The following is a 25,722-nucleotide window of genomic DNA, read 5'->3' on the forward strand; positions in this document are numbered from 1 at the left end:
ATAGGGCTGGGGGTATAGCTTGGAGGCAAAATGCCCCTGGGATCCATCCCCAGTACCACACACACAAAAAACATAGGGCTGGGGTATAGCTTGAACATAGAATGTCCCTTGGGTCCAATCCTCAGTACCACACAAAATAAAATAGAATAGCATTGGCGGTGTAGCTTGATGGTAGAGTGCCCTCAATCCTCAGTGCCAAAATAATAATCAATAATAATAATAATAATGCAAGATAATTTACATGTGTTTGGAGATATCAGAAATGATAAAATAATCTATCCTATGCACAATTACTACAAATGGAAAAATTAGGTTTATGTGGAATTCATATTTATTTATTTTTGGCAGTACTAGAGATAGAACCCAGGGGCATCCTACTTTCAAGCAACACCCCCAGTTCTATTATTATTATTATTAATTATTATTTTGCAGTACTGAGGATGGAACTCAGGGGCATTCTACCTCTGAGCTATAGCCCCAGCCCTATTTTTATTCTTTATATTGAAAGAGGGTCTCACTGAGTTGCAAAGGGCCTCACTAAGTAGCTGAGGCTGTCCGCGAACCACGATCCTCCTGTCTCAGTCTCCCGAATGCTGGGATTAAAGCGTGCGCCACCACATTCAGTTTTGGAATTCATACTTTATAAAGAGATGCAGAGCTGGGCAGTGTGGCCCACACTTGTAGTCCCAGTACTTGGAAGGCTGAGACAGGAGGATCACGGTTCGCTGCCAGCCTCAGCTACAGCCCCCTGCAGCTTAGTGAGACCCTGTTTCAAAATAAAGAATTAAAATAGGGCTGGGGGGTGTAGCTTGGAAGTAGAATGCCTCTGGATTCTATCCCCAGTACTCTAAAATAAAATAAAAATGATGCAAATGGAGAGAAAATCCTGGAAAATCTTTTACATAACTTTGCCCTGGTTTCCCCAAATCACTTTCTCCTCTGATTCTCGAGATCTCTAACTGTATTACATTTTCAGAAATTCAAGGGCAATGGTCAACAGCATAATGTGAAAATCAAAGTCAACAGAAGAAAGCAAAGAAGCTGGTGGTAAACAGAACCGCAAATCCTGGTGAGTTGTCACAAATAATGAAGCTCTCTTGCGCCCTCTGTGGGCCGGCCTTGACACTGCATTGACTATGCCTCATTTGCATAAGAGAACACTTGTTCTGAGACAGGTGAACGAAATGGGTAAAGGGGAGACCCTTAGTAAAAAATTTCTGAGAACATGACAAGTTATGTCAAGCTTACTTCTTCGGTTAAATAAAACACTTACTATAGCTTAATAAAGGATTAGACGTACTCATGACATTATCTGCGACGGACCAGCTCAGCCGGAGCAACAGGACTGTCGGCGACAGGGGTCTTGGAAAGTGGGCAAGGATTCGGCTTTTGCTGCTCTTTCTGCAGCGGACCCCTCCCTCTTTTGTATGGGGTTCCTTCAAGTCCCTATTCATGGTCCTAAATGTGGAGATTCATCTCCGGGACTGAAATGACGGATCCGGACAATTGCCTCTTGTGCAACTGACAAAGTTTATTTTCTAAAACCCAAATCTTATACCCTTCACCAGTGAAATTCCTAGTAGAAAAGTGTAAACACCAAAGAACAATAGTGGGGTATTAAGTGAAGGACATGTAAATCACCAACCATAAGCAAGACAAAAGGAAGACCTGTGACATCACTGGTCTTGTGATTAAGGTCAGCCCCCTGGCCTTGTAGGTGGGCCTTAGAGGGCAAATTCCGGAAGGCACAGGAGTCACACCCAGAGTTTGAGAATTCGACTTTTTAACACAAAATTGACTAATGTTTCAATGACATCTCAGAGATGATTGATGCTGTGTTTTTACCAATTGATTTCCTCTCCATCAAAGAGCTTCTCTAAATTCATTTACCTCATCTCCAGTAAATGGGACGGATTAGCTTTTTGCATGACTAAGTTCTCTCTTGGGCTTTCCTGAAGTAGATCTTGCTGTCGTAATAAATCCACTAATGTGCTGAAATCCCCTCTTTCTTCTCTAGCCAATTTTATTATAGCTTGGAGCAAGGCAGGGGGCGTCTGAGAGCTCAAACATACTACCAGAAAATTTCTCTTCCACGGAATCAGTTTCTCCCACAGTCCTGATTCCGGGACCTCGTTCTACATCACTGGAGCCATGTTTGTGAAAAGTTAATAGAATCATTACCAAAAGACAATAGCTACGAAAGAACATCCAAGCCAAGCACAGGGAGTAGTCTGACCAGGAACCATCCTTCCTCAGGGCAGCTTCCTTGAAGCGTGCCACGCCATGCGTGCAGGGTCACGCAGACTCCAAGGGAGGCAGGGTCGTGGCAATTATCATCCCCCTGAGGAACTTATAAAATGTGCCCAACAGCCGGGCATGGTGGAGCAGCTTGTAATCCCAGTGCTTGGAAGGCGGAGACAGGAGGATCACACAGGTTCAAAGCCAGCCTCAGCTACTTACTGAGGCTCTCTGCAACTCAGTGAGACCCTGTTTCCAAATAAAGAATAAGAATAGGGCAGGGGGTATAGCTTGAAGGTCAAATGCCCCTGGGTTCCATCCCCAGACCCCCACACACAAAAAATAATAATAATAAAAATATTAAATAGGCCTGAGAGTATAGTCCGGAGGTAGAAAAGCCCCTGGGTTCCATGCCCTCCTCCCAGTACCACCAAAGGAAAAAAAGAGTACCCAACAAATAATTAATAGCTACACTATTTGACCAAAGAGGAACTCTTTCTTTCTTTTCTTTTCTTTCACGGGACTGGGGATGGAACCCAGGGGCATTTGACCTCCGAGCTATACCCCCTGCCCTAATTTTTATTCTTTATTTGGAAACAGGGTCTCACTAAGTCGTAGAGGGCCTAAGTAGCTGAGGCTGTCTGCGAACTGTGATCCTCCTGTCTCAGCTTCCCAAACGCTGGGATTACAAGTGTGCACCACCATGCTCAGCCTCTACAAAGTTTTAAAGTTTTTTTGTTTTGTTTTGGTAGTGGGTTTTAAACCCAGAGGTATTCTACCTCTGAACTACCTCCCCAGACCTATTTTTTCCTTCCTTCCTTCCTTCCTTTTTTTTCCCAGTATTGGGGAATGAACCCAGGGACATTCTACCTCTGAGCTCCACCCCCAGCCCTATTTTTTTTTTTTTTTAAATTTTGAAACAGGGTCTCACTGAGTTGCTAAGGGCCTAAGTAGATGAGGCTGAGAACGGTAATCTTGTCTCAGCCTCCCAAATACTGGAATTACAAGCGTGCGCCACCATGCCTGGCCAACTCCAGACCTATTTAATTTTATTTTTTGTTTGTAGTACTTGCCGGAGCCAGCCGGCAAAAGTATGGGTTCCAAAGAGAAGCGTGAGGATGAAGAATTCAACTCTTTAGAATTAAAAAATTCTTGGAATCAAATTCTTATTTTGGGGGGGCCACCAGCCTATATCTCTACTGGCCAAACCCTGCTCCTGGGTCAATATCTCTACTGGCCAACCCCTGCTCCTGGGTATTTCCTACTGGTTGATGACTACTCCTGGGTCAGTATTCTCTATTGGGCCGACAAAGGGTTTATTTTTCCAGAGGTATTTATACAGTTACAGGTCAATCAACATCCTCCTGCTATCACCACCAGAAACAATAAAAGACCAATCCAAAGCACATACATTACCGGTAGGTTAATCAGTACCCTCATGCCATCACCACCTGATCTTCTCTCAGACCTTTTACTTCGAACCTTCTATGACCCCAAACCTTGTTGACTCTGGGCAAAGGACAATCAGCTGAGTCAGAAATATTCTTTTAGGGGGAAACCGTAATGGCTCCCCACAATTCCCCCTTTTTATTATATTCAAAGAAGATTGTGCCTGTCTTAGGTTGTTTCCTTCAGGTATCAAGGATTACCTGTCTTTTGATAAGCTGTATATCCTGTTTTAGGTTTCCTTGTCCCAAGGAAATCTTACCCATCATTGGCTGCTAGCCTCTTAAATAGGGGTACTTTTCAAATGTAAATTGTGTACTTCTGCTAAATGAAAATGTTTTCACTTTGTCCTAAGACCACACTTTGTCCTGAGTCTCTAACAAACAAGGTAATGGGAATATAATGAAAAATAGGTATTTCAGTAAGACATTTCTTCCAATTAACACTAGGATTTCTACATGTTAAATCAGTTTAACAGAGTAAACAAGTTATTAGTGGGCTAACATTTTTATCTTCTTTCCCTGTGTAACCAGGGCCCCACAAGACCAAACCTTTAATAGCACTGTTACTACTTATCTGTAATACCACGGGTGTCAACTGTAGACATCCCATCTTCTTGACATCCCTAGAAAAACATAAGAGTGTACCAGTTCTTTGTCCAAAATAACCAAAAGTACCAATTCTTTGTCTAAAATACAGTTACTATCAGTCTTTGTACTTGTCTGCAATACCACGGGTGTCAACTGTAGACATCTCATCTTTTTTTGAATAACACAGTTCTTATCGGGCTTTGTACTTATCTGCAATACCACGGCCGTCAACTGCAGATATCTCATCTTTTTGACATTTTTAGGAAAACATAAGGGTGTACCAGTTACCAGTTCTTTGTCCAGAATAATCAAAAGTTTCGGCAATGGGTGTAAAATTCAAAGCAAGAAGTCCCAGCAATCGTGAGTTGTTACTGAAGACAGTGATCTCCCGTTGTTCCCAAACAGCTGAAGTATGGGATGATCTGGAATGTAGGCCCATGTTTCAGTCATCAGCATTAATCCGAGGGTCTTCTCTTTTTGCTTGATCCATATGTCGCACCAGCCGCTCAGGTATCCACCATGCATTATCTTCATCCCGTGAAAAAGAACAAACATGCCCTCTTCCCCATAGTAGTACAGGGTCGGGACCTTTCCAAATTCCTGTACAAGGATCTTTCCATTTTACTAGAGCAAAATTATTTTTGGAGAATGGATGCCAATATCTATCTCCTGCTGTGTGACCAGTTTGTCAGCATTCAAGAAATTAATAACACCTCCTTGACCATCAGGGTCTTCAGTAACTGGGAAAACTCTGAATCTTCTAGTATCTTCTCCGTTTTTTGCAGCCCGATTTAAAGCCACCTGAAGCAGTGATATTAGATAACAACTCATCTCTATGGTACTGAGCAGCAGTTTCTTCAAGCTGCTCCTCTTCTTCAGTATCTAAAGTAGCCTCATCTTCCTTAGTAAGCTTAACACAAAGCATATCTTTTAACATATGTGCAAAAAACAAAAAACTAATTTTTTGACCCACTGTATATTACAACATTTTTTGACCCATTGTATATTACAACTCTTACATTAGGCGCCTTCGTGTTCTGTCTTAGTTTCTCTAGCACAAAGCATCTCTTTTAACTAATCCATTGTATATTACAATTCCCACATTTTTCACCACCACCACAAATCTTCGAGTGCGCTCCTTTTCTCTTCAGCGGTGTCCTTCACTGGATCCTCAGTTTCAGAATCTCCCCGTATGGGCTACCAACTGCCAGAGCCAGCCTGCAAAAGTACGGGTTCTGAAGAGAGGCATGAGGATCAAGAATTCAACTCTTAAGAATTTGATTCCAAGAATTTTTAAAAATTCTAACGTGGGGGGACCGCCAGCCTACTATCTCTACTGGCCGACCCCTGCTCCTGGGTCAATATCTCTACTGGTCGACCCCAGCTCCTGGGTCAATATTCTCTATTGGGCCGACAATGGGTTCATTTTTCCAGAGGTATTCATACAGGTACAGGTCAATCAATATCCTCGTGCTATCACCACCAGAATACAATAACGACTAATCCAAAGCACATACATTACAGGTAGGTTAATGAGTACCCTCGTGCCATCACCACCTGATCTTCTCTCAGACCTTTTACTTTGAACCTTCTATTACCCCAAACCTTGTCGACTCTGGGCAAAGGACAGTCAGCTGAGTCAGAAATAGTCTTTTAGGGGAAAACCTTAATGGCTTCCCACAAGTACTAGGGATTGAATCCAGGGGGATTCCATCTTTGAACTACACCACCAGCCCAATTTTAGTTTTTGTTTTGAAACAGGGTCTAACTAGGTTGCTGAGTCTCACTACTTGCAGAGGCTGTCTTCAAACCTGTGATCCTCCTGTCTCAGCCTCCCAAGTACCAGATTATAAGAATGTACCACCAAGGCCAGGTTTTTTATTTTATTTTATTCAGTCCTGGGGATTGAATCCAGGGACATTTTACTTCTAATCTACATCCCCATCTTTCTTCCTTCTTTTCTCCTTTCCTTCCTTCCTTTCTTTGTGGTACTGAGAATTGAAGATAGGAGCATTCTATCTCCAAGGAGTATTTTGTTCTTATTTTGAAATAGGGCCTCACTAACTTGCTGAGGCTGGCCATGAATCTGTGACCCCATCTCAGTCTTCCAAATCCTGGGATTATAGGTGTGTACCAGCACACCCAGCAAGACAATTCTTATCTCTTTATCCTTCTTCTGTTCTTGAAGAACAAAACCCATATTTAACCATTTTAGTTGATCTCTTTAAATAACATGTTTGAGCCGGGCGTGGTGGCGCACGCTTGTAATCCCTGCGCTTGGGAGGCTGAGACAGGAGGATTGCGCAGGTTTGAAGCCAGCCTCAGCTACTTAGTGAGGCTCTCAGCACCTTAGTGAGACCCTGTTTCCAAATAAAATATAAAATAGGTCTGGGAGTGTAGCCCAAAGGGAGAAAGCCTCTGGGTTCCATCCCCAGCACCACACACACACACACACACACACACACACACACACACACACACACACACACGTTTGCAGTTTAGCTGGTTTTATTCCCTCCCCCCACGCCCCCAGTGTTGGGGATTGAATGCAAGGCTTTGTGCATGCTAGGTAAGTCCCCTCTACCACTGAATTGTATCTCCAGCCATAGGGTTTTTTTTCTTTTCTTTTTTGCATTACTGGGGATTGAACCCAGGGGCATTTCACCTCTTCTACCTCTGAGCTACACCCCAGCTCTATTTTTTATTTTGAAACAGAGTCTCACTAAGTTGCAGAGGTTGGCCACACACCTGGGATCTCTCCTGTTTCAGCTAGGCCCCAGTTGTTTTTTAAAATCTCACTTTAGATCCAGACGTGGTGGTGCACCCTTGTAAATCCTAGTACTTGGGATTCTAAAAAAATTAAATAAAATAGGGCTCAGCTCAGAGGTAGAATGCCCCTGGGTTCCATCCCCAGTGCCAAAACAAACAAAACTCATTTTAGGAACTAGTTACTGAAGGCCTCAACAGACAGGAATATTAGTTCTTTCTTCAACTGACCTCACTACCCAGATTTCCCATTTTCCTCTGTATCTGCAAAATAGTTTTCTTCAGTCATAAAAATATTCAGTGTTTTCATTATGATGAATGCAATTCAAGGGTATTCCATAGTGCAAGACTGAGAATTAAACCCAGGGGCAGTCTACCTCCAAGCTACATCCCAAGCCTATTTTTTGTTTTGAAACAAGGTCTTGCTAGGTTGCTGAGACTGGCTTTGAACCTTAAACCCTACTATCTCAACCTCTTGAGTATTATGGAATTACAAGCATGTACTATCACACCATTAATTTTCCTTTCTGATAACATTGTGTTCTCTAGAATTAATACTTTTCATACACACACACACACACACATATACACACATATGTAGATATATCCAGTCACCACTACAACACTAACTTCTTTACCAGTTATTTAAAATTTACCCTCCAACTGGGCGTGGTGGCGCACGCTTGTAATCCCCACGCTTGGGAAGCGGAGACAGGAGGATTGCGCAGGTTCGAAGCCAGCCTTGCTGGCTTAAGAGACCCTGTTTCCAAATTTTAAAAAAGTATAAAAATAGGTCTGGGAGTGTAGCCAGGAGATAGAAGGGTTTCCAGGAACCCCAGTACCACCAAAAAATAAAAAATAACTAACTAAATAAAATTTACCCTCCATGGTAAATTCATTGACATTTTCTTCAATTTCATTTTCTTAAAAAGGTGTGCATGGAGGGCTTCTGGCCGGCCTGTGCGGAGGCGGCCTGTGCCGACAAAGCTTCCTGGCTGATCTTCCTCTTATTTCATCATATCCTGGAGGATCCTTCCACTCTCCACTCTTCCTATACCCCACACATCCTCTTTCTAGCTTTAGTAGATTTCCAAAATTGGGTCTTGGTGGTGGGGGATGCTAAAAGTGTCCAGAGGGCTGGTGGGTGCCTCGAGCTCAACTGGAGGTGTTCAATAAAAATACAGGGATAATGGAAGCACCCGGCTGGGGAACACTATGTGAATTTTTTTTTTCCTGATAAAGGATCACTAAGCCAGTAAGTCTGGGAATCTATGTTAATTTAAAGAAACCTGCTTTTTGCCATGTGACCTCCAGCACTTCCTTCCCTATGGATGAATATAACCTTCCATGTGGCTATTTGGGCATGTGACTTGCTTTCATCAATAGAATTTGATGTGATATTTGAGCAGAAGCTTCAAGAGCTATTTTGAGATTCTCTTTTATCTTGAATCCTGGAATGAAGACACTGGATCTACAGCTATCTGTAATTTGAGTGAAAAAAAAAAAAAAACCCAATTGTTTTGCCACTAATTGAAAGTTAAAGATAGGAATAAGATGTCCAGCACCAAATGGCACCCGACGGCTGTGTGGCACCAACCTCTGGCCATGGCTACCTCCAAGCTGAATAGGATGGTGCACACTGGGACATTCTAAACTATAGAATGTCCAGCCGATTTGCCCAACTACATCAGTGGACAAGATCTGCCTGTCACTGGTATGATCATCTAGTTTCTCTTTTTGTTTCCCAAATTGGGTATGAAGATGTAATATGGCACATAAAGTCCTTTAGAAAACATATGCAAAAGGCTTTATATTATACAGTTTAGAATATTTCACTAATACATGATGAAATGAAAATGATGAGAAAGGTCATCTTATAAAATCAAATGGCCCTTGACATATTAACTGCAGCACAAAGAGGAACCTGTGCAATTATTAAAACAATGTTGTGAGCCAGGCGTGCACTTGTTAACAGTGCTTGTAATCCCAGCATTCAGGAGGCCGAGACCGGAGGATCACGGTTCGCAGGCAGCCTCATGTACATACATAGTGAGGACTTCCGTAGCTTAGTGAGACCTTGTTTCAAAATAAAGAATAAAAAATAGGGCAGGGGTGTATCTCAGAGGTCAAATGCCCTTGGTTTCATCCCCAGACCCGCAAAAAAAAAAAAAAAGTTGTGTTTATATCCCTGATAATTCTAAAAATGTGTCTTCTACATTTTAAGACCTTTACTCCCAAATAAATAACATGTCTGCTTCTGCCTTGAGTTTCAATTCTCCTGGTTCTCTGGAACACCTGGATAGAGTAAGATTCTCATTTTCGCACATGCTTGTAATCCCAGTACTTGGGACACTGAGACAGGATGATTGGGGGTTCAAAGCCAGCCTCAGCAACTTAGTGAAACTGTTAGTAACTTAGGGAGGCCCTCTTTCCAAATAATAAAAGGGCTGGGGATGTAGTTTGTAGCTTGGAGGTAGAATGCTATTGAGTTCAATCTCCAGTAACACACACACACACACACACACACACACACACACACACCTTCTCATTTTCTTGGCCACTATACTTTTCATCAAAATATTCCTGTCATTCAATTTACTGTTGTCAGGAGTTAGTATCTTGCATATTTCTGCTTTTTCAGAACATTAAAGGACAATGATTCTATAGCCAACAAACTCTAACCTTCCTATGTCTCTTTTGGACCAATCTGGATGAGACTTGTGATCCCTAGCTAGGCAGGGCCTTTGCCCCTATTCAACACTGAAGAATCTATTGAAGATAACTTTCACCTTTTTTGTGTGTGGTGCTAGGGATGGAACCCAGAGGCTTGCTACCTTCGGGCTATACTCTCAGACCTCACTAAGTTGCTGAGAGCCTCACTAAGCACTGAGGCTGGCTTCGAACCTGTGCAATCCTACTGTCTCAGCCTCCCTCCCAAGCACTGGATATTACAGAGTGCCACCATGCCCACCGGCTTAGACTTTCACCTTTTATCAACCTTTAAGATAAAGGGATTGAAGTCTGGGGGAAGGGGAAAATGAGGTAGGACAGGAGAAATAAAAACATTAGGTAGAAGGGAGACAAGCTGGGAAGAAAAGGGACATTGTAATTTTAAAATCTAGAAACTTAAAAGCCTGTGTGGTGCCACATGCTTGTAATCCCAGCATTTGGAAGACTGAGACAGCAGAATTGTGGTTCGAGAACGCCCTCTGCAACTCAGTGAAAGACCCTGTTTCAAAAAAAAAAAAAAAAAAAAAATGGGGCTGGAGGTGTAGCTCAGAGGTAGACTGTCCCTGGGTTCTATTCCCCAGTACCAAAGGGGGAAAAAAAAAAAAAAAAAAAAACCTAGAAACTTCATAATCCTTATCTTTATCCTACAGCATCTATCTTAGGCCAGAGCCTCAATAGGCCCACACCTTTAATGACAAGGGCCCCTCTCCCTACTGAGATTCCTGAGGTGCTTAGTAAACAAAGGATCCAGCCATCACCCACTAATCAAACCTAGACAGGATTCTGAGGAAGTCCAGACCTCTACCCCTGCTGTGTCTCCTCCCACCCCATTTGCAGAGGTCTTATAAGAATTGTAAAACCCCAAATGCCTCTTACTCTTGAGGTGACCCTACATTCTCCTTTGAACATGTATCACCAACTTTCCTAAATAAATTCATCTCTGAAAAAATTTAAAAATTAGAATTTCCCCTTCTAGTCCTTGAGGGGTTCTGGCACTCTCTGCACTCGAGTCCCTAATACTTACTTCTAGGTGAGGCCCTTTGCAACTCAGTGAGACCGTTTCAAAAAATAAGAAGAGCCGGGCGTGGTGGCGCACCCTTGTAATCCCAGCATTTCGGAGGATGAGACAGGAAGATCGCGTTTAGTGGTGAGGCCCTTTGCAATTCAGTGAGACCGGTTCAAAATAAAAAATAAAGAATAAAAAATAGGGCAGGGGGTATATCTTAGAGGTAAAATGCCCCTGGATTCCATCCCCAGTACAAAAAAAAAAAAAAAAAAAGTATTATCATTGCCATTACTGCTATATACATCTAATAAAAGTTTTTGCAAACAATAAAAGTGCAACAAACACATATAGGTATTTAGTTCTTTTCACATTTAGTAAGCAGAATAGACTTCCCTACTTATTGTTCTTAGGCAATTCATTCTTTCACATATGCTTAATTAAACTAGTTTTAGAACACTTTCAGGACTACTACCTACCATCCTAGAGTCAATGTTAGATTTTTCTAACAGTAACAGAAGATATCAACTGAAAAATGCTTCAACACTGCCACTAATCAGTGACCTGGATCTGTCACTAAAGAATTTTATGGCCGGGCATGGTGGCGCATGTTTGTAATCCCAGCATTCGGGAGGCTGAGACCCAGAGGATCGTGGTTCGCGGACAGCCTTAGCCACTTAGTGAGGTCTTCTGCCACTTAGTGAGACCTGGTTTCAAAATAAAAAATAAAAAAGAGCCGGGCGTGGTGGCGCAAGCCTGCAATTCCCTGCGCTTGGCAGGTGGAGACAGGAGGATCGCGCTGGTTCAGAGCCAGCCTTGTTGGCTTAAGAGACCCTATTTCCAAATAAAAAGATATAAAAAAATAGGTCTGGGAGTGTAGCCCAGAGGTAGAAGGGCTTCCAGGAACCCCAGCAGTACCACACACACACACACACAAAATTATGTTTTATGATAAGAAATTAGCAGGTTAGACAATCCCTGAAAGGGAGAAGCCCTTCACAACAGAGAATAAATGTAACCTACAACAAACTTTAATGGGTGCTAGCCTTGGTGGTACACCTGTGATCCTAGCTACTCAGGAGGGTGACGTAGGAGGTTCACAGAGCTGAGGCCAGCCTGGCAAATTAGTGACACCCTGATCTCACACTTGCTTGAATGCATGAGGCCCTGGCTTCATTCCAAGTGCTACAAAACAAAACAAAACTAAAAACCTTATAAGAAAACTTCAAAGAGCTGGCTACCTAAACCTTTCCCCTGAAAAAACAAAAATCATAACAATAACTATAAAAATAGCTGCAGTTTACTGACCTTTACTGTGTTCCAGGCACTGTGCTAAAACCTTAAATGGGCCACGTAATCCTCTTAACATTTCAGTGAGGAAGGTACCACTGTTAGCTGAATTTCCGAGAGAAGAAAATGACTACTTAGGGAAGTACCTTGCCAAAGGACAGCTAGGAGGTAGTGGAGTCAAGATTACAACCTGGGCAGTCTGACTTGGAACTTCTGCTCTTGTTTTTGTAATACTGGAGATTAAATCCAGGGACCTCCAGCCTTATTTTTTATTTTGAAATAAGACTTCACTGAGCTATAGAAGCCCTCACCATAGTTGCTTAGGCTAGCTGAGACCCTGAAATCCTATTATCTCAGCTTCCCAAATACTGGGATTACAAGCATGTACCACCACACCCAGCTGGAACCTCTGCTCTTAACCTTGTGCTTTAAGTCACAAGGATTCAAAGAACCCAAATACAAGTCCCTCCCTTTCATGTTTGCCTTTATAATTCAGTGTTAAAAAGTAGAAATTATCCAGGAGCAGTGGCACAAGCCTGTAATCCCAGTACTAGGGAGTTTGAGACAGAAGAATTGTAGGTTTGAAGCCAGCCTCAGCAACTTAAGTGTGACCATTTCCAAATAAAAATAAAATAGGGATTGGGCGTGGTGATGCATGCTTATAATCCCAGCATTCGGGAGGCAGAGGCAGGAAGATAATGGTTCCCAGACAGCCTCAGCTACTTAGTGAGGTCCTCTGCAACTCAGTGAGATCTTGTTTCAAAATAAAGACTAAGAAATAGGCCTGAGGGTATAGCTTGGAGGTAGAATGCCCCTGGGTTTCATCTCTAGTACTGCACATAAATAATTAAATAAATAAATAATATAATTTATAATATAAATAAATAATATAATAAAATAGGGCTGGGTGTGGTGGTACATTCCTGTAATCTCAGTATTTGAAACACTGAGACAGGAGGCCGGGCGTGGTGGCACACACTTGTAATCCCCATGCTTGGGAGGCAGAGACAGGAGGATCACACAGGTTGAAGCTAGCCTTGCTGGCTTAAGAGACCCTATTTCCAAATAAAATATAAAATAGGTCTGGAAGTGTAGCCTGGAGGTAGAAGGGTTCCATCCCCAGTCAGCAAGTAGAAACCCTTTCAATCTAGTAAGACTGTTTCAAAATAAAAATAAAAATAATAATAATAAAAAATAAGGCTGGGGTGTAGCTCCCAGGTAAAATGCCACTGGGTTCTTAGTGCCACAAAAAAGTAAACGAAAATAAAATAGTGCTGGGGGTGTAACTAGGAGAAAGAATGCCCCTAGGTTCAAACCCCAACATCACACAAAAAATATAAATGTTAGTCGGGTATGATAGTGCATGCCTATAATACTAGTACTTGGGAGGTTCAAAGCTAGCCTCAGCAACTTATGGAGACCTTGTTTCATAATAAAAAATAAAATAGGGCTGGGGTGTAGCTCAGAGACAGAATACCTTTGAGATCAATCTATAGCTTAAACTTATTCCTAATTACTTTTACATGTAATTGAAAAGTACACTACTACATGAGACATATTACTAATAGTTAATTCCAGTTACCATATATTTATTGGTTATTTACAGCACAAATTTATGCTCCAAAAGAAATATAAGATCCAGCAAAATGGTTACATTTCAACTTCTTTTAAGACAAACTTAAGAATGGCTAATCTCATTATTCCAAATTATTGATATAAATTTACCAGAGAATAATAACATATTTTGCTCAACATCAAATAATCTGCAAAAAGTTTCTAAGACAAATATGTTTCTTGTTTAATCTGAAGTAACTGCTTTCTAACTGAAAGAATTTACATTCCTAGCTTTCTAAAGTAAGTATTAAAAAGAAAGTACAAAAAATGATCTCTCAGCTTTTGAATAGCCTAGTTACATACAGTATTTTCCTTCCCAACACTGTCTCAAACACAAAAGATATTTACTTCCTAAAAATATGACAGTCTTCATTTCAAACCAGTCAGTCGGATTCCAAGCTCACACTGCGGGATTCCCTCGACACCATAAGCCGCATTAATTGACTGTGGAATTTCTCGATCTTCTTTACATCTTGAGCTTGGTCTGTTTTATACATCAAACACTGTTGGATATTTAAAAAGTACACATTAACAAAGTCAAACTTGATTTTGAAAATGCAGAAAACATGTAGTTGGTAAAACACTGAGAGACTTTCCTAACATCATTTTGTCCTATTCTCTATGCAGGTCATGCGAAGGAAACTGCAGAAACTGCACTCAAGTTCCCAAGACTCCAGCAATTACGTTCCTTGAGAAATATAAGTGTGTGTGTGTGTGTGTGTGTGTGTGTGTGTGTGTGTGTGTGTGTATTTATTTTTTTTGCGGGTCTGGGGATGGAACCCAGAGGCATCTGACCTCCAAGCTACACCCTCTGGCCAATTTTTTATTCTTTATTTTGAAACAGGGTCTCACTGAGTTGCAGAGGGCCTCACTAAGTAGCTGAGGCTGTCCACGAACCGCGATCCTCCGGTCTCAGCTTCCCAAATGCTGGGATTACAAACGTGCGCCATCACGCCTGGCTGAGAGCAGTATTTTAAATGCCACTCCTGTGGATGAAAAAATTATGATTTCTGCTAGAAACTTCTCAGCAAATAACCAATAAGTATTGCGTTAAATCCTACTGTGATCTAGCCAGGTGTGGTGGCGCACGCTTGTAATTCCAGCATTTGGGAGGCTGAGACCGGAGGATCGCGGTTCGCGGACAGCCTCAGCTACTTAGTGAGGCCCTTTGCAACTCAGTGAGACCCTGTTTCAAAATAAAGAATAAAAATAGGGTTAGGGGTATAGCTCAGAAGTAGAATGCCCCAGGATCTCATCCCCAGTTCTGGGGGAAAAAAAAATCCTACTGTGATCTAACAGGAAGAATTCAATTAGATATTCTCTCTGGGATCTAGTAATAACTTAGTTATGATAGAAAAAAGCATAGACATCTTAGGATCCTGTTTCTTATTTGTGAAATTGTGGGTTTAATGGTAATTTTTTAAGTCTAGAATTCCCTGCTTATAGCTGACCAACAAGTAAATCAAAACAGAGAAATCTCTCCAATCTTGATTTTCTGAAGGTATTTACCATAAATTTTAAGCCAAACCAAGATACATTTAAGATCTGCTATGATTGGTCATAAAACCATTTGTTTGACCAGGTGTGGTGGTGCATGTTTGTAAACCTAGTATTTGGGAGGCTGAGACAGGAAGACTATGGGTTCAAAGTGAGTCTCAGCAACTTAGTGAGACCCTGTTTCCAAATTAAAAAAAAAAAAATTGGTCTTGGGGCCCGGAGGTAGAAGGCCCCTGGGTTTTATCCCCAATACAAACACAAAAATAAACCTAAAAGAACAGAGAAAAAAACCTTTTTGTTCTAGAATCTTCAAAATTATCAACTTTCAGGTGGCATCAATTTTCCTCATTTTCCTTTCAGGTGGCATCAATTTTCCTCATTTTATAAATAGGTCCTTTTTTTTAAACCCATATTAAAGATTCACATACATTTTTTTTTTTTTTTTTTTTTTTTGGTGGTACCAGGGATTGAACCCAGGGGCATTCTACCTCCAAGCTACATCCCCAGCCCTATTTTTTATTCTTTATTTGGAAACAGGGTTTCACTAAGTTGCAGAGGGCCTATGTAGCTAAGGCTGTCAGCAAACCTGCAATCTTCCTGTGGCAGCCTCCCAAGTACTAGAATTCACATAAATTTTAAACAGGAACTAATGATCCTGTGCTAATAAGTCATTAACTTCAATAACTTGGAAATCCAACTTCATCACACCCAAACGATCAAATCAATTTACCCAGCCAAAACCAGTTCACTTTTTTTTGGTGGTGGTACTAGGGAATTCAACCCAGGGACATTCCATCTCTGAACTACACACCCAGACCTATTTTAGTTTTTTATTTTAAGATATGGCTTTGCTAGCTTGCAAAGGACCTTGCTAAGTTGCTGAGGTTGCCTGTGAACCTGCAATCCTCTGTCTCGGCCTTCTAAGTACTGGGATTACAAGTATGTACCACTATACCCAGCTAAATCACTTTTTAAAAAACTTTTATCCATGTACTGTACAAATCTGGCAATCCTGTCAAGAGGTCCTACTACTCTCTATCATTCAAATTTTAGTACAAATACTGTTAGAGACTACATTACATACCTTAGGTCCATAAAGATGATGATAACCAGGGGGTTAGAAAAAAGTGATGCATTCATTATAAAAATAATCAAAGCTATATGATGATAATGAAGTTCTAAGAGTGAATTTTCTGAAGGAATTATCAGCGATTAAAATTAGTGAGAGAAGTGGTGCTAAGGACGGAACTCAGGGGCATTCTTCCTCTGAGCTATACCCACAGCCCTATTTTTTATTCCTTATTTGGAAACAGGACCTCACTAAGTTAAAGCATCAGACTGGGCATGGTTGCACATGCTTGTAATCCCAGTACTTGGGAGGCTGAGACAGGAGGATTGCAGGTTCGAGGCCAGCCTCAGCTACTTAGTAAGGCCCTGTTTCAAAATAAAGAATTAAAAAATATGGCTGTGGGTACAGCTCAGTGGTAGAATGCCTCTGGGTTCAACCCCAGTACCATTAAAAAAAAAAAAAAATTAAAGACATCAGAAGAAAGACAGGAGGTAAACATAAAAATTTGCAAGTAGACAAAAAAATAGGAAGCACCAGATACAACAACATGGACTCCTCCAAAAGTAGTGGTATAAAAAAAACAACCAAGGACAGAATCCTGGGGAAACAAGTACTTATGGGGGTACGCCGAAGAAATAATCAGCAAAGAAAAAAATGGAAATGCAGAAATAGAAAGCAGAATAAAACGGAGCCCCAAATGTAAAAAATTATTATTTCCGTCAGAGTGTGATCTTTGTATCACAAGCTGCAAGACAGCGCAAAATAAACTGAAGAGACCAATGGCTTTGAAAATCAAGGTGCTGCCGGGCGTGGTGGGGTGCACTTGTAATCCCAGCATTCGGGAGGCAGAGACCGGAGGATCGTGGTTCCCAGACAGCCTCAGCTACTTAGCGAGACCCCTCCACAACTCAGTGAGACCCTGTTTCAAAAAATAAGGACTAAAAAATAGGACTGGGGGTATAGCTCAGAGGTACAAAGCCCCTAGGTTCCATCCCCAATACTGCAAAAGCAAGCAAGCAAGCAAGCAAGCAAGCAAGCAAGCAAGCAAGCAAGCAAGCAAAGCAAGCAAGCAAGGAAGGAAGGAAGGAAGGAAGGAAGGAAGGAAGGATGAATTAAGGTGCTATGCTGCGCTTTCGCTAAGAGCAGTGTGAGTGGAACACTGTAGGTAGAAACCAGGTGACAGAGGGCCAAGGAATAAATGGATTCCAGGAAAATACAAGAGCAAGCCAGGCATGGTGGAGCACGCTTGTAATCCCGCGCTTGGGAGGCAGAGACAGGAGGACCGCGCTGGCTTAAGAGACCCTGTTTCCAAATAAAAAGTATAAAAATAGGTCTGGGAGTGTAGCCCGGAGGTAGAAAGGCTTCCAAAAAATACAAGAGTGAGCACACCAGGGAAGGAGAGATACAACAAAGTCTTTAACTTGTATTAAAGTACATTGTTTATACAATTAAGCGTTATTTCCTAAGAGTCTATAAAAGTAGCTTCTAGAATGAGGTTTTTCATTTTGGAATGAAATGGAAAATAATTATTCTAATAGGTAATCTACCTGAATTCTATGTAAATAATTTCAAACAAATGAGCAACTCAAATATGAAAGTATACTATAAATAAAAATGTATACTTACAACAGAATCATCTGTTACTTTAACACACAAATTCCCATCAGAATGCCGGTATTTGAGAACCACACGTACCTGAAATAAAAACCCATATTTAGAAACAGTAAAGACAGATGACATTTCTCATAATTTGGTCTTTGGAGAACATTACGTTAAGTGAAAGTAGTCAAGCACAGAAAGAGAAGGGACATATGTTTTCTCTAATATGCTCAAGCTAGGGAGTATTAGGGATACCAGAGGGGCTCCAGATAATGGAGGGGAAACCTCACCAAAGCCAGAAAGGAAGGGGAGGGGAGGAAGAAGGCTCAGATTTAATAATAGAAAAGCTACGTTTGAATATGTGTATACATGTGAGTATAACATTGTTAACCTGGACACTCAGTATTGGGAGGGAGGGAACAGGGGAAACGGTGGGGGCACCAAGTACTGTGTGAATGTATGCCACTGTCAACATGAGATGTGAGATTATAGTGCACCAATAAAAAAATTAAATAAAAACTAATTTGGTCTTCAGGTACAATCCAAAACATCTAAAATCACCTTTAGTATAATCTTATCATTACTGATATGAGACTAAAACATTTTTTTAGTTCATTCCCAGTGTTATACTTTGTTCTTTATTTTTTGTTCAGAAACAGGATCCCATTATCTCATTAGATTGCTGAGGCTGGTCTTGAACCTGCGATCCTCCTGCCCCGGCCTCCTAAGTATGGGATTATAGGCATGCGCCACTACATCTGGCCTATCTTTTTTAAAACATAAATATTATATGTTGCATTTGCAGCCAGTTTGAAAAGATGTACTAAAAAGTCTCTAAACACATTCATAGTCAGGAAATGTCTATGACACTAAAGGGCAGTTTGGCACTTTTCAGTAGTAAGAATATATACCAGCACACCTAGCTACAGAGGAATGACGGGAAAAGGAGGAAAGGGAATGAGCAAGAATGTAGAGTCCAAATCAATTCTCAAGACAATGCTGGAGTCCAGCTCAGCTTCCACTTTTCCACCACTCCAGAGAGGTATATTCAGACTAGTCAGCAAAATTATGTCTTTATCATAAAGGTACAATATGATGACGATTGCCTAAAAGAATCCTGCCTTAAAAAGAAGTCTTATCAACAACTTTTTCAAAAACAAGATTACTCCTAGCCAGGCGAGGTGGCACGCTTGTAATCCCAGCATCCGGGAGGCTGAGGCAGGAGGATCACGGTTCAGCAACAGCCTCAGCTACTTAGTGAGGCCCTTTGCAACTTACTGAAACCCTGTTTCAAAATAAAGAATAAAAAATAGGGCTGGGGGTGTAGCTCAGAGGTGGAATGTCCCTGGGTTCCACCCCAGTACCGCAAAAACAAACAAAAACTGCAAGAATCTATAAGACAAAAAAGAATATAATTTCAAAATAGTTACAATGCAGCATTAGAAGCCTCAAGACAGTTCTGAAAACCAAACAAAAAGTGGTTAACAGAGCTAACTTTTATGAGATTTATTAACTGCGTTCCGTTTTCTTTCTTCTCTAAAGAGTATATTCACAACACCCTGATTCAAGGTACCCTCCAATAACACCAGTGCCTTAGGGGATGGGCTGAATCTTACCTTTGTATTTCCCACAGAGCCTAATCGACTTGGCGAGGGGGAAGTGGAGTGTGAGATGGGAAATGAAACTGTTTGCAAACATTTACCTAAGTATGATTTGCTGAGAAAAAGGGTGCAAGCATTCTCAAGTGCTCAAAAACGTCCCTGGCCATTAAAAGATTAAAAAGCCCTATTATTCTGCAGGGCTGTTTCAAGAACGCCGCTGTATACAGACGTCTGGGTTCGGGAAACGGGAACCCTGACAGCTGAGGGACAGGAAGCGGAAGCTGCGGGGCGATCCGTAAACAAACCGGAGCCCTGGGGCAGCTCGGGGCTTGGTCAGCAGGACCTCACTGAGCCACCGAACGGAGAATGTCGGGGGGTCCCGGGGCAATTCGACGTGGCGAGTCCGTCTCCGCTCTCGCCCAGCTCTCCGGGGGTCTCGAGAGCGCCGAGGCCCCGCCAGCCTTACCTTCATGGGCTCGGCGAGATAGAGCTTCTCGGCGGCGCGGCTGAACTCCTCCCACGTCTGGTACTGCGGCATGGCGGCCCGCGGCGGGCCGGGCTGAGGCGAGGGCGCGGACCCGAGCGGCGGCGAGCGGCCCACTGCGCTCCCGCAGTACGCAGCCGCCGACCCACGCAGACGTCCCGAACGCCCGGAGATGGTGGCGCCTCCTCGCTCCAACGCCTCGCCCCATTGGACAGCACTGGCTGCGCTCGGCCAATGGGCAGCCGGGTCGGCACGACGAGGGGGCGGAGCCGCGAGCGAGGGACTCTGGGAGCCGGCCAGGAGAAGTCGAGAGCAAGGTGACGGATGGTAGCTGTCAGCGCGCTCCCTGCAGGCGTGGAGGAGCGGCATCTAGCCTGCTGCTCCCCGGCCTGGGCCGCGTCGGGAAAGCCCAGGTCGCGCGGCTCTGTGATAGGCGCCGGGATACCCGAAAGTAGATGAAAAAGGCCCAGCGGAGCCGGCCCGGGAGGGTGGCGCACGCCTGTAATCCCGATACTTGAGACAGGAGGATAGCAGGTTCTCCGCCAGCCTCAGCTACTTAGGCTCTCCAGAACTTAGTGAGATCCTGTTTCAAAATAAAGAATAAAAATTAGGGCTGGGGGTGTAGCTCGGAGGTAGAATGTCCCTGGGTTACTCAATCTCCAGTACCACAGGGGGGAATGAAGAACTCCAGTTGTCACACTCAGAGCCCAGTGAATGGAGGGAACATAATAAGACTGCAAACAAAAAGCTTTCTATGGTAGACATTTATAGTGGGTCAGTGGGGTGCAAACGTACGGCCACTTTTGGGTAGAGGAGGAGGTTCATAGAGGTGATGCAAGCTGGTATTTAGGGGTTGGGGGAAGAGAAGCAAGGGGAGAAGCCATATCATCTCGTGGTAGGGTAAGACATTTGAACTTTGAGCTAGGCATGGGGTGCATGCTTGTAATCCCAGTATTTGGGAGGCTGAGACAGGAGGATCACAGGTTGGAGGCCAGCCTCAACAATTTAGCAAGACCCTATTTCAAAACAAAAAATAAGCCGGGCGTGGTGGCGCACACTTGTAATCCCCGCGCTTGGGAGGTGGAGAAAGGAGGATCGCGCAGGTTCGAAGCCAGCCCCGCTGGCTTAAGAGACCCTGTTTGCAAATAAAATATAAATAGGGCTGGGAGTGTACCCCGGAGGTAGAAGGGTTCCATCCCCAGTACCACCAAAATAAATAAATAAATAAAAATTAAAAGGCTGGAGGTGTGACTTAGGTAGAATACCCTTGGGTTCAATGAGCAGTACAGAGAGAGAGCGAGAGAGAGAAGAGGGAGAATTGAACTTTGTTCTTCAGACAGTTAAAGTCATAAAAAAAAAGGTACCTTATTTTTTTTTTGCGGTTCTGAGGATGGAACCCAGCTACACCCCCAGCCCTGTTTTTATTATTATTATTATTATTATTATTATTAATTATTTTGAAACAGGGTCTCACTGAGTTGCAGAGGGCCTCACTAAGTAGCTGAGGCTGTCTGGGAACTGCAATCCTCCTGTCTCAGCCTCCCGAATGCTGGGATTACAAGCATGCGCCACCACGCCTGGCAGAAAAGTTACCTTTTAAAAATAAAGTTTGTTGAGGTGTATTATACACACAATAAAACACACCAACTTTAAGCATGTAGTCTGATGCATTTTGACAAATGTATATACCTGCTGGTTATTTACCCACATGCTCAATACCACAGTCAAAATACAGAACACTTCACTCTCGCCGCCATCCTCCAGTAAGTCGCCAAAGTGACGAACACAACAGGGAAGAGGAGAGGAACCGTCACGTTCTCTGGGCCTCTTAGAAATCTTGGAGCTGTTCCCCTGGCCACATACATGCGAATCCATAAGGGGGTGATGCTGCAGACACTAAGGGAATGGGTGCTGTTCAAAAGGATGGCCGCAAATGTTACCATGGCAACTGGAAGAGTAATGTTACCCAGCATGCTGTTGGCACTGTGGGAAACAAGCAGGTCAAGGGCAAAATGTTTGCTAAAAGAATTCACGTGCGTATTGAGCATATTAAGCCCTCTAAGAGTCGAGACAGCTTCCTGAAGCGGGTGAAAGAAAATGATCAGAAGCAGAAGGAAGCCAAAGAGAAAGGCGCCTGGGTTCAGCTGAAGCGCCAGCCCGCTCCACCCAGAGAAGCGCACTTTGTGAGAACCGATGGGAAGGAGCCTGGGCCGCTGGAACCTATTCATGGCATAATAGATGTAAAAACAAATAAAGTCCTCTGGGCTGTATATATACACATACACGCGCGCATAACACTTCATCTCCGAAAAGTTTCCTCATTCTGTCCCCAGTCCTACTCCTAGTCCCATGGATATGCTTTCTATTTCTATAGATTAGTTTTTCCTGTCCAATGAAAGTCTTTAAGCAGGTTTCATTTCTTTGAGAAGAGGACCTGCACTGTTGCCCAGACTGGCCTTGAACTCGTGGCTTAAGCAATGCTTCTGCCTCTGTGTACTGAGCAGCTGGGACTACAGGCCTGTGCGACAACACCTGGCCAGATTTGCACTTTATACCACTGCAGCTATACATCAAACTGAACGGAGGTGGAGCAAGCCTGGAGGCAGGGAGACGTCTAAGATGCTACTGCAGTGGTAGAGGCATTAGAGACCATGCATCTGGATCAAAGCACAAGCTTCGGGATGGAGAGGATACAGATTCGAGGTTTACCAGGTGGATGACTGGATGTCAGGTATGCGGGAAAGGAAATAGTAGAGGATGCATCCCAGGCCAGTGGATCCCATTGGCTGATAAAGGGCAATGGAAGAACAGGTTCAAGGATATCGCATTAGGGAAGACGATGAGCATGACATCTCTTTGGGATGCCCAGGTGGACATGTCCGGTAGCTTAGCTGGGAGTCTCAATCTGAAAGGCCAGGAATGGTTTGATGTACAAATCATCAGCAGATAGATCTGAGTGGAGCCTTCTTGGGGAGAGAACGCAGCACCAGAGGACCAAGGGCAAACTCTGGGAAACAGTCACAGGTGCAGAGATTTAGAGAGAGAGAAGGCGTAGACTCCGCCAAGGGGGCTGAGGAGATTACCGGAGAAGTAAGGAGACTTGGAGTGTCTGGGGAGCGAGGGATGGAGAGGGTTTTGGAAGAGGAAGCACCCGTTGTATCAGGCGGCAGATAGGGTATAAGCACAGTGAGAACCAAAACAAATCGACTAACTTTCACTGTTGGGGTCAAGGGGGCCTCGCGTGGGCTGCAGTTCAGGGTGGATCTGACTACAGGAGGCTGAAGAGGGAGGGGAGCGATGGCCGCTGCGTTAGACTGTTCCCTGTAAGAGTTTTGTCATGAGGAAGAGTTAAGATGCCAGGAGAACAGCAGGCAAAGAATGTTATGTTTCACTATGGATTCTGTGCTATTTATAACTTTCAGGGAACGACTCAGGAGAAATGGAGAGAGAGAAAATGTGGAGGAGAGAGGAGACGTGAAGGGAAGAGCCAAGGCCCACATGAGCGGAAGCAGAAGGTTCGCCACAGCCTTTGATGTGGGGAAGGAAGAAGAGGAGTGAGGATGTGTGAGAATAGGTAGACACGGGCAAGATAGGAACATTTATTTTTTTATTTTTTCATTGGTGCCTTGTAGTCATACATCTCAATGGAGTGCAAGATGGAAGAGGCATGCATGCACACATCACTCAATTAGCCCTTCCCCAATTCCCAGCCAAGAAAGACAATGTCTGTTTCATCCAAAAGGCATGAACATTTCCTGAGTTAGGAGGGGAAAAGCGGGCGTGGAACCTTAAGGAGAAGATTCAGAAGAGCCACTGTCATTGGGATGTAACATACAAAGCAATCTCCATAGGTAGGCTCAACTGCCCCCGGGGTAGTCAGCTGGTTTTGTTTCCCAAATCCTCATGCTGTGTGCGTTGAGGCTGTGAGCAGAGGCAGAGGCTGGGGTCGGGTGGAATGACCTCTTGGGAAGAGGGGTGCTTGCCCAAAGATGAAAACAGTGGAAGTTGAGATGATGCCGGCTCTGTCTTCTATCACCACACACAACATAAAAGAGCAATTTCTATTCATTTTTGCAAAAAAAATATCTGAAGGGCACCCCCTGGCAAAGACCTGGAGCCGTGTCAGGCATTGCAGACAGGCCTGTTCCTGTCCCATAGTGCTCACAGTCCACGGGGAGGATGACAGCGGACACCCGATCCATGTGGAAGGCCCCATGCTAGGAGTGCCAGCATCTCCCAGCTTGGCCTGGCCAGGCCCCTGCGGAGGGAGAGACATGACAGAGGGGGACATGTTTCCAGCTGCACTCGGGAGAATTCTTTAAACGAGGTTGTTCCTTTCCAGCTGTAGAGACAGTTTCCAAAAGGCTACCAGAGGGTATCCTTTATAAATTGCCCACACAGGCTTAATGTCAGGAAAAAAGGAATCCCTTTCATCCCCCAATGAGAAGCCTCCGTACTCTTTGTGGTTAGCCTGTCTGCTTTATTTTCACATACTTCTTTCATCTGAGCTGAAACAACTTTACTGGGGAGGTCCTTGTCATAATTCCAAAACTCTAAAAAAGCTCTAGAAAATAAAAGTATCTTGGTAAGCCCCTTGGTAGGAATCTGGCCTGACCTTAACAAGATAGCTTAAAGTCTATTTGTCCCATGTGGTATGTTTGGTTACAGGGTGGAGCCCAGACTCTGCTGGTGGGATTATGTAATGGATGGACCAGCACCATCTTCTCTAGAGCCCATCAGGCTGTGAATTCCAAAACACATGTGGCCCCAAGGATTTTGGCCCCAAGGATTACGGATCTTTGCAACTCTCCTTTACAGGTGATGAAGAAACCGAGCCTGAGAAATTATATGAAACAGATTGGCCTTGGCTCTTGATTGTCCAGCATGTGACCATCCAGCAGATGTTGCTCACAACAGGAAGTGGAATTGTTAATTTTCATTTTAATTTTTTAATTTATTTTTACAGTGCTGGGGATTAAACCCGGGCATCCTACCTCCAAGTACACCCCCAGCCCTATTTTTGTTTTCAGTGCTGAGGATGGAACCCAGGGGCATTCTACCTCCAAGCTATACCCCTGGCCCTATTTTTTATTCTTTATTTTGAAGCAAGATCTCACTGAGTTACAGAGGGCCTCACTAAGTAGCTGAGGCTGGTGGTGAATTCATGATCCTTCTGTCTTAGCCTCCCAAGTACTAGGAAATACAAGCATGTGCCACCACACCTGGCCCCCAACCCTATTTTTATCCTTTATTTTGAAACAAGGTCTCTCTAAGTTGCAGAGAGCCTCATTAAGCAGCGGAGGCTGGCCATGAGCCTGCGACCCTCCTGTCTCAGCCTCCCAAGTACTGGGATTATAGCCTGGCTCTACTTTGATTTTTAGAAAATGTAACCATTGCAATACAGAAGCCGGGTTAGCCCTAGTAACTGCCCGTGTTTGGCTTTGTTCCTTTGTCTCCCATTGGAGCTCCTTCCCGTGAGAACTGGTCTTACACTGTGTTGGATTTTCGTCGCGCTGATGAAAATATCACCAATAGCTTAAAGGAGGAAAGATGAAGGTCCACTGGCAACCCGTGCAATCAGTTTGATGGAGATGGGGTGGGCACAGTGGGCTGTGGTTTGGATCTAAAGGTCCCCCAGAAGCTCATGTATTAAAAGTAATGTCTTAAAGCAAGGTTAAGAGGTGGGGGTTTTAGGCAGTGATTGAATCAAGAGGCTCCAAGCTCATCGGTGGGTTTATCCATGATGGATTAATTAGTGTTTAGTGTATTCGTTGGTGGCTAGTAGACTAGTGGGA

General features: G+C 43.4%; 1 protein-coding gene and 1 pseudogene across 2 annotated transcripts; one reads left to right on the forward strand and one right to left on the reverse strand.

Annotated features, from left to right (window-relative positions):
* Positions 1-14,043: 14,043 nt before the first annotated feature.
* SRP9 (signal recognition particle 9) lies at positions 14,044-20,048 on the reverse strand. The gene is made up of 3 exons (XM_080699382.1): positions 19,910-20,048; positions 17,870-17,938; positions 14,044-14,180 (listed from the first exon to the last, which is right to left on the reverse strand). Exons 1-3 carry the CDS (start codon positions 19,979-19,981, stop codon positions 14,061-14,063), a joined length of 261 nt encoding a protein of 86 aa, XP_080555508.1. The 5' UTR covers positions 19,982-20,048; the 3' UTR covers positions 14,044-14,060.
* LOC308265092 (large ribosomal subunit protein eL21-like) lies at positions 19,980-22,272 on the forward strand (annotated as a pseudogene). The gene is made up of 4 exons: positions 19,980-19,992; positions 20,081-20,254; positions 21,696-22,167; positions 22,261-22,272. The product of its transcript is annotated as a large ribosomal subunit protein eL21-like (transcript).
* Positions 22,273-25,722: the final 3,450 nt, after the last annotated feature.

Source organism: Muscardinus avellanarius (genome assembly GCF_963383645.1).
Source record: "Muscardinus avellanarius genome assembly, chromosome: 7".
Lineage (NCBI taxonomy): Eukaryota > Metazoa > Chordata > Mammalia > Rodentia > Gliridae > Muscardinus > Muscardinus avellanarius.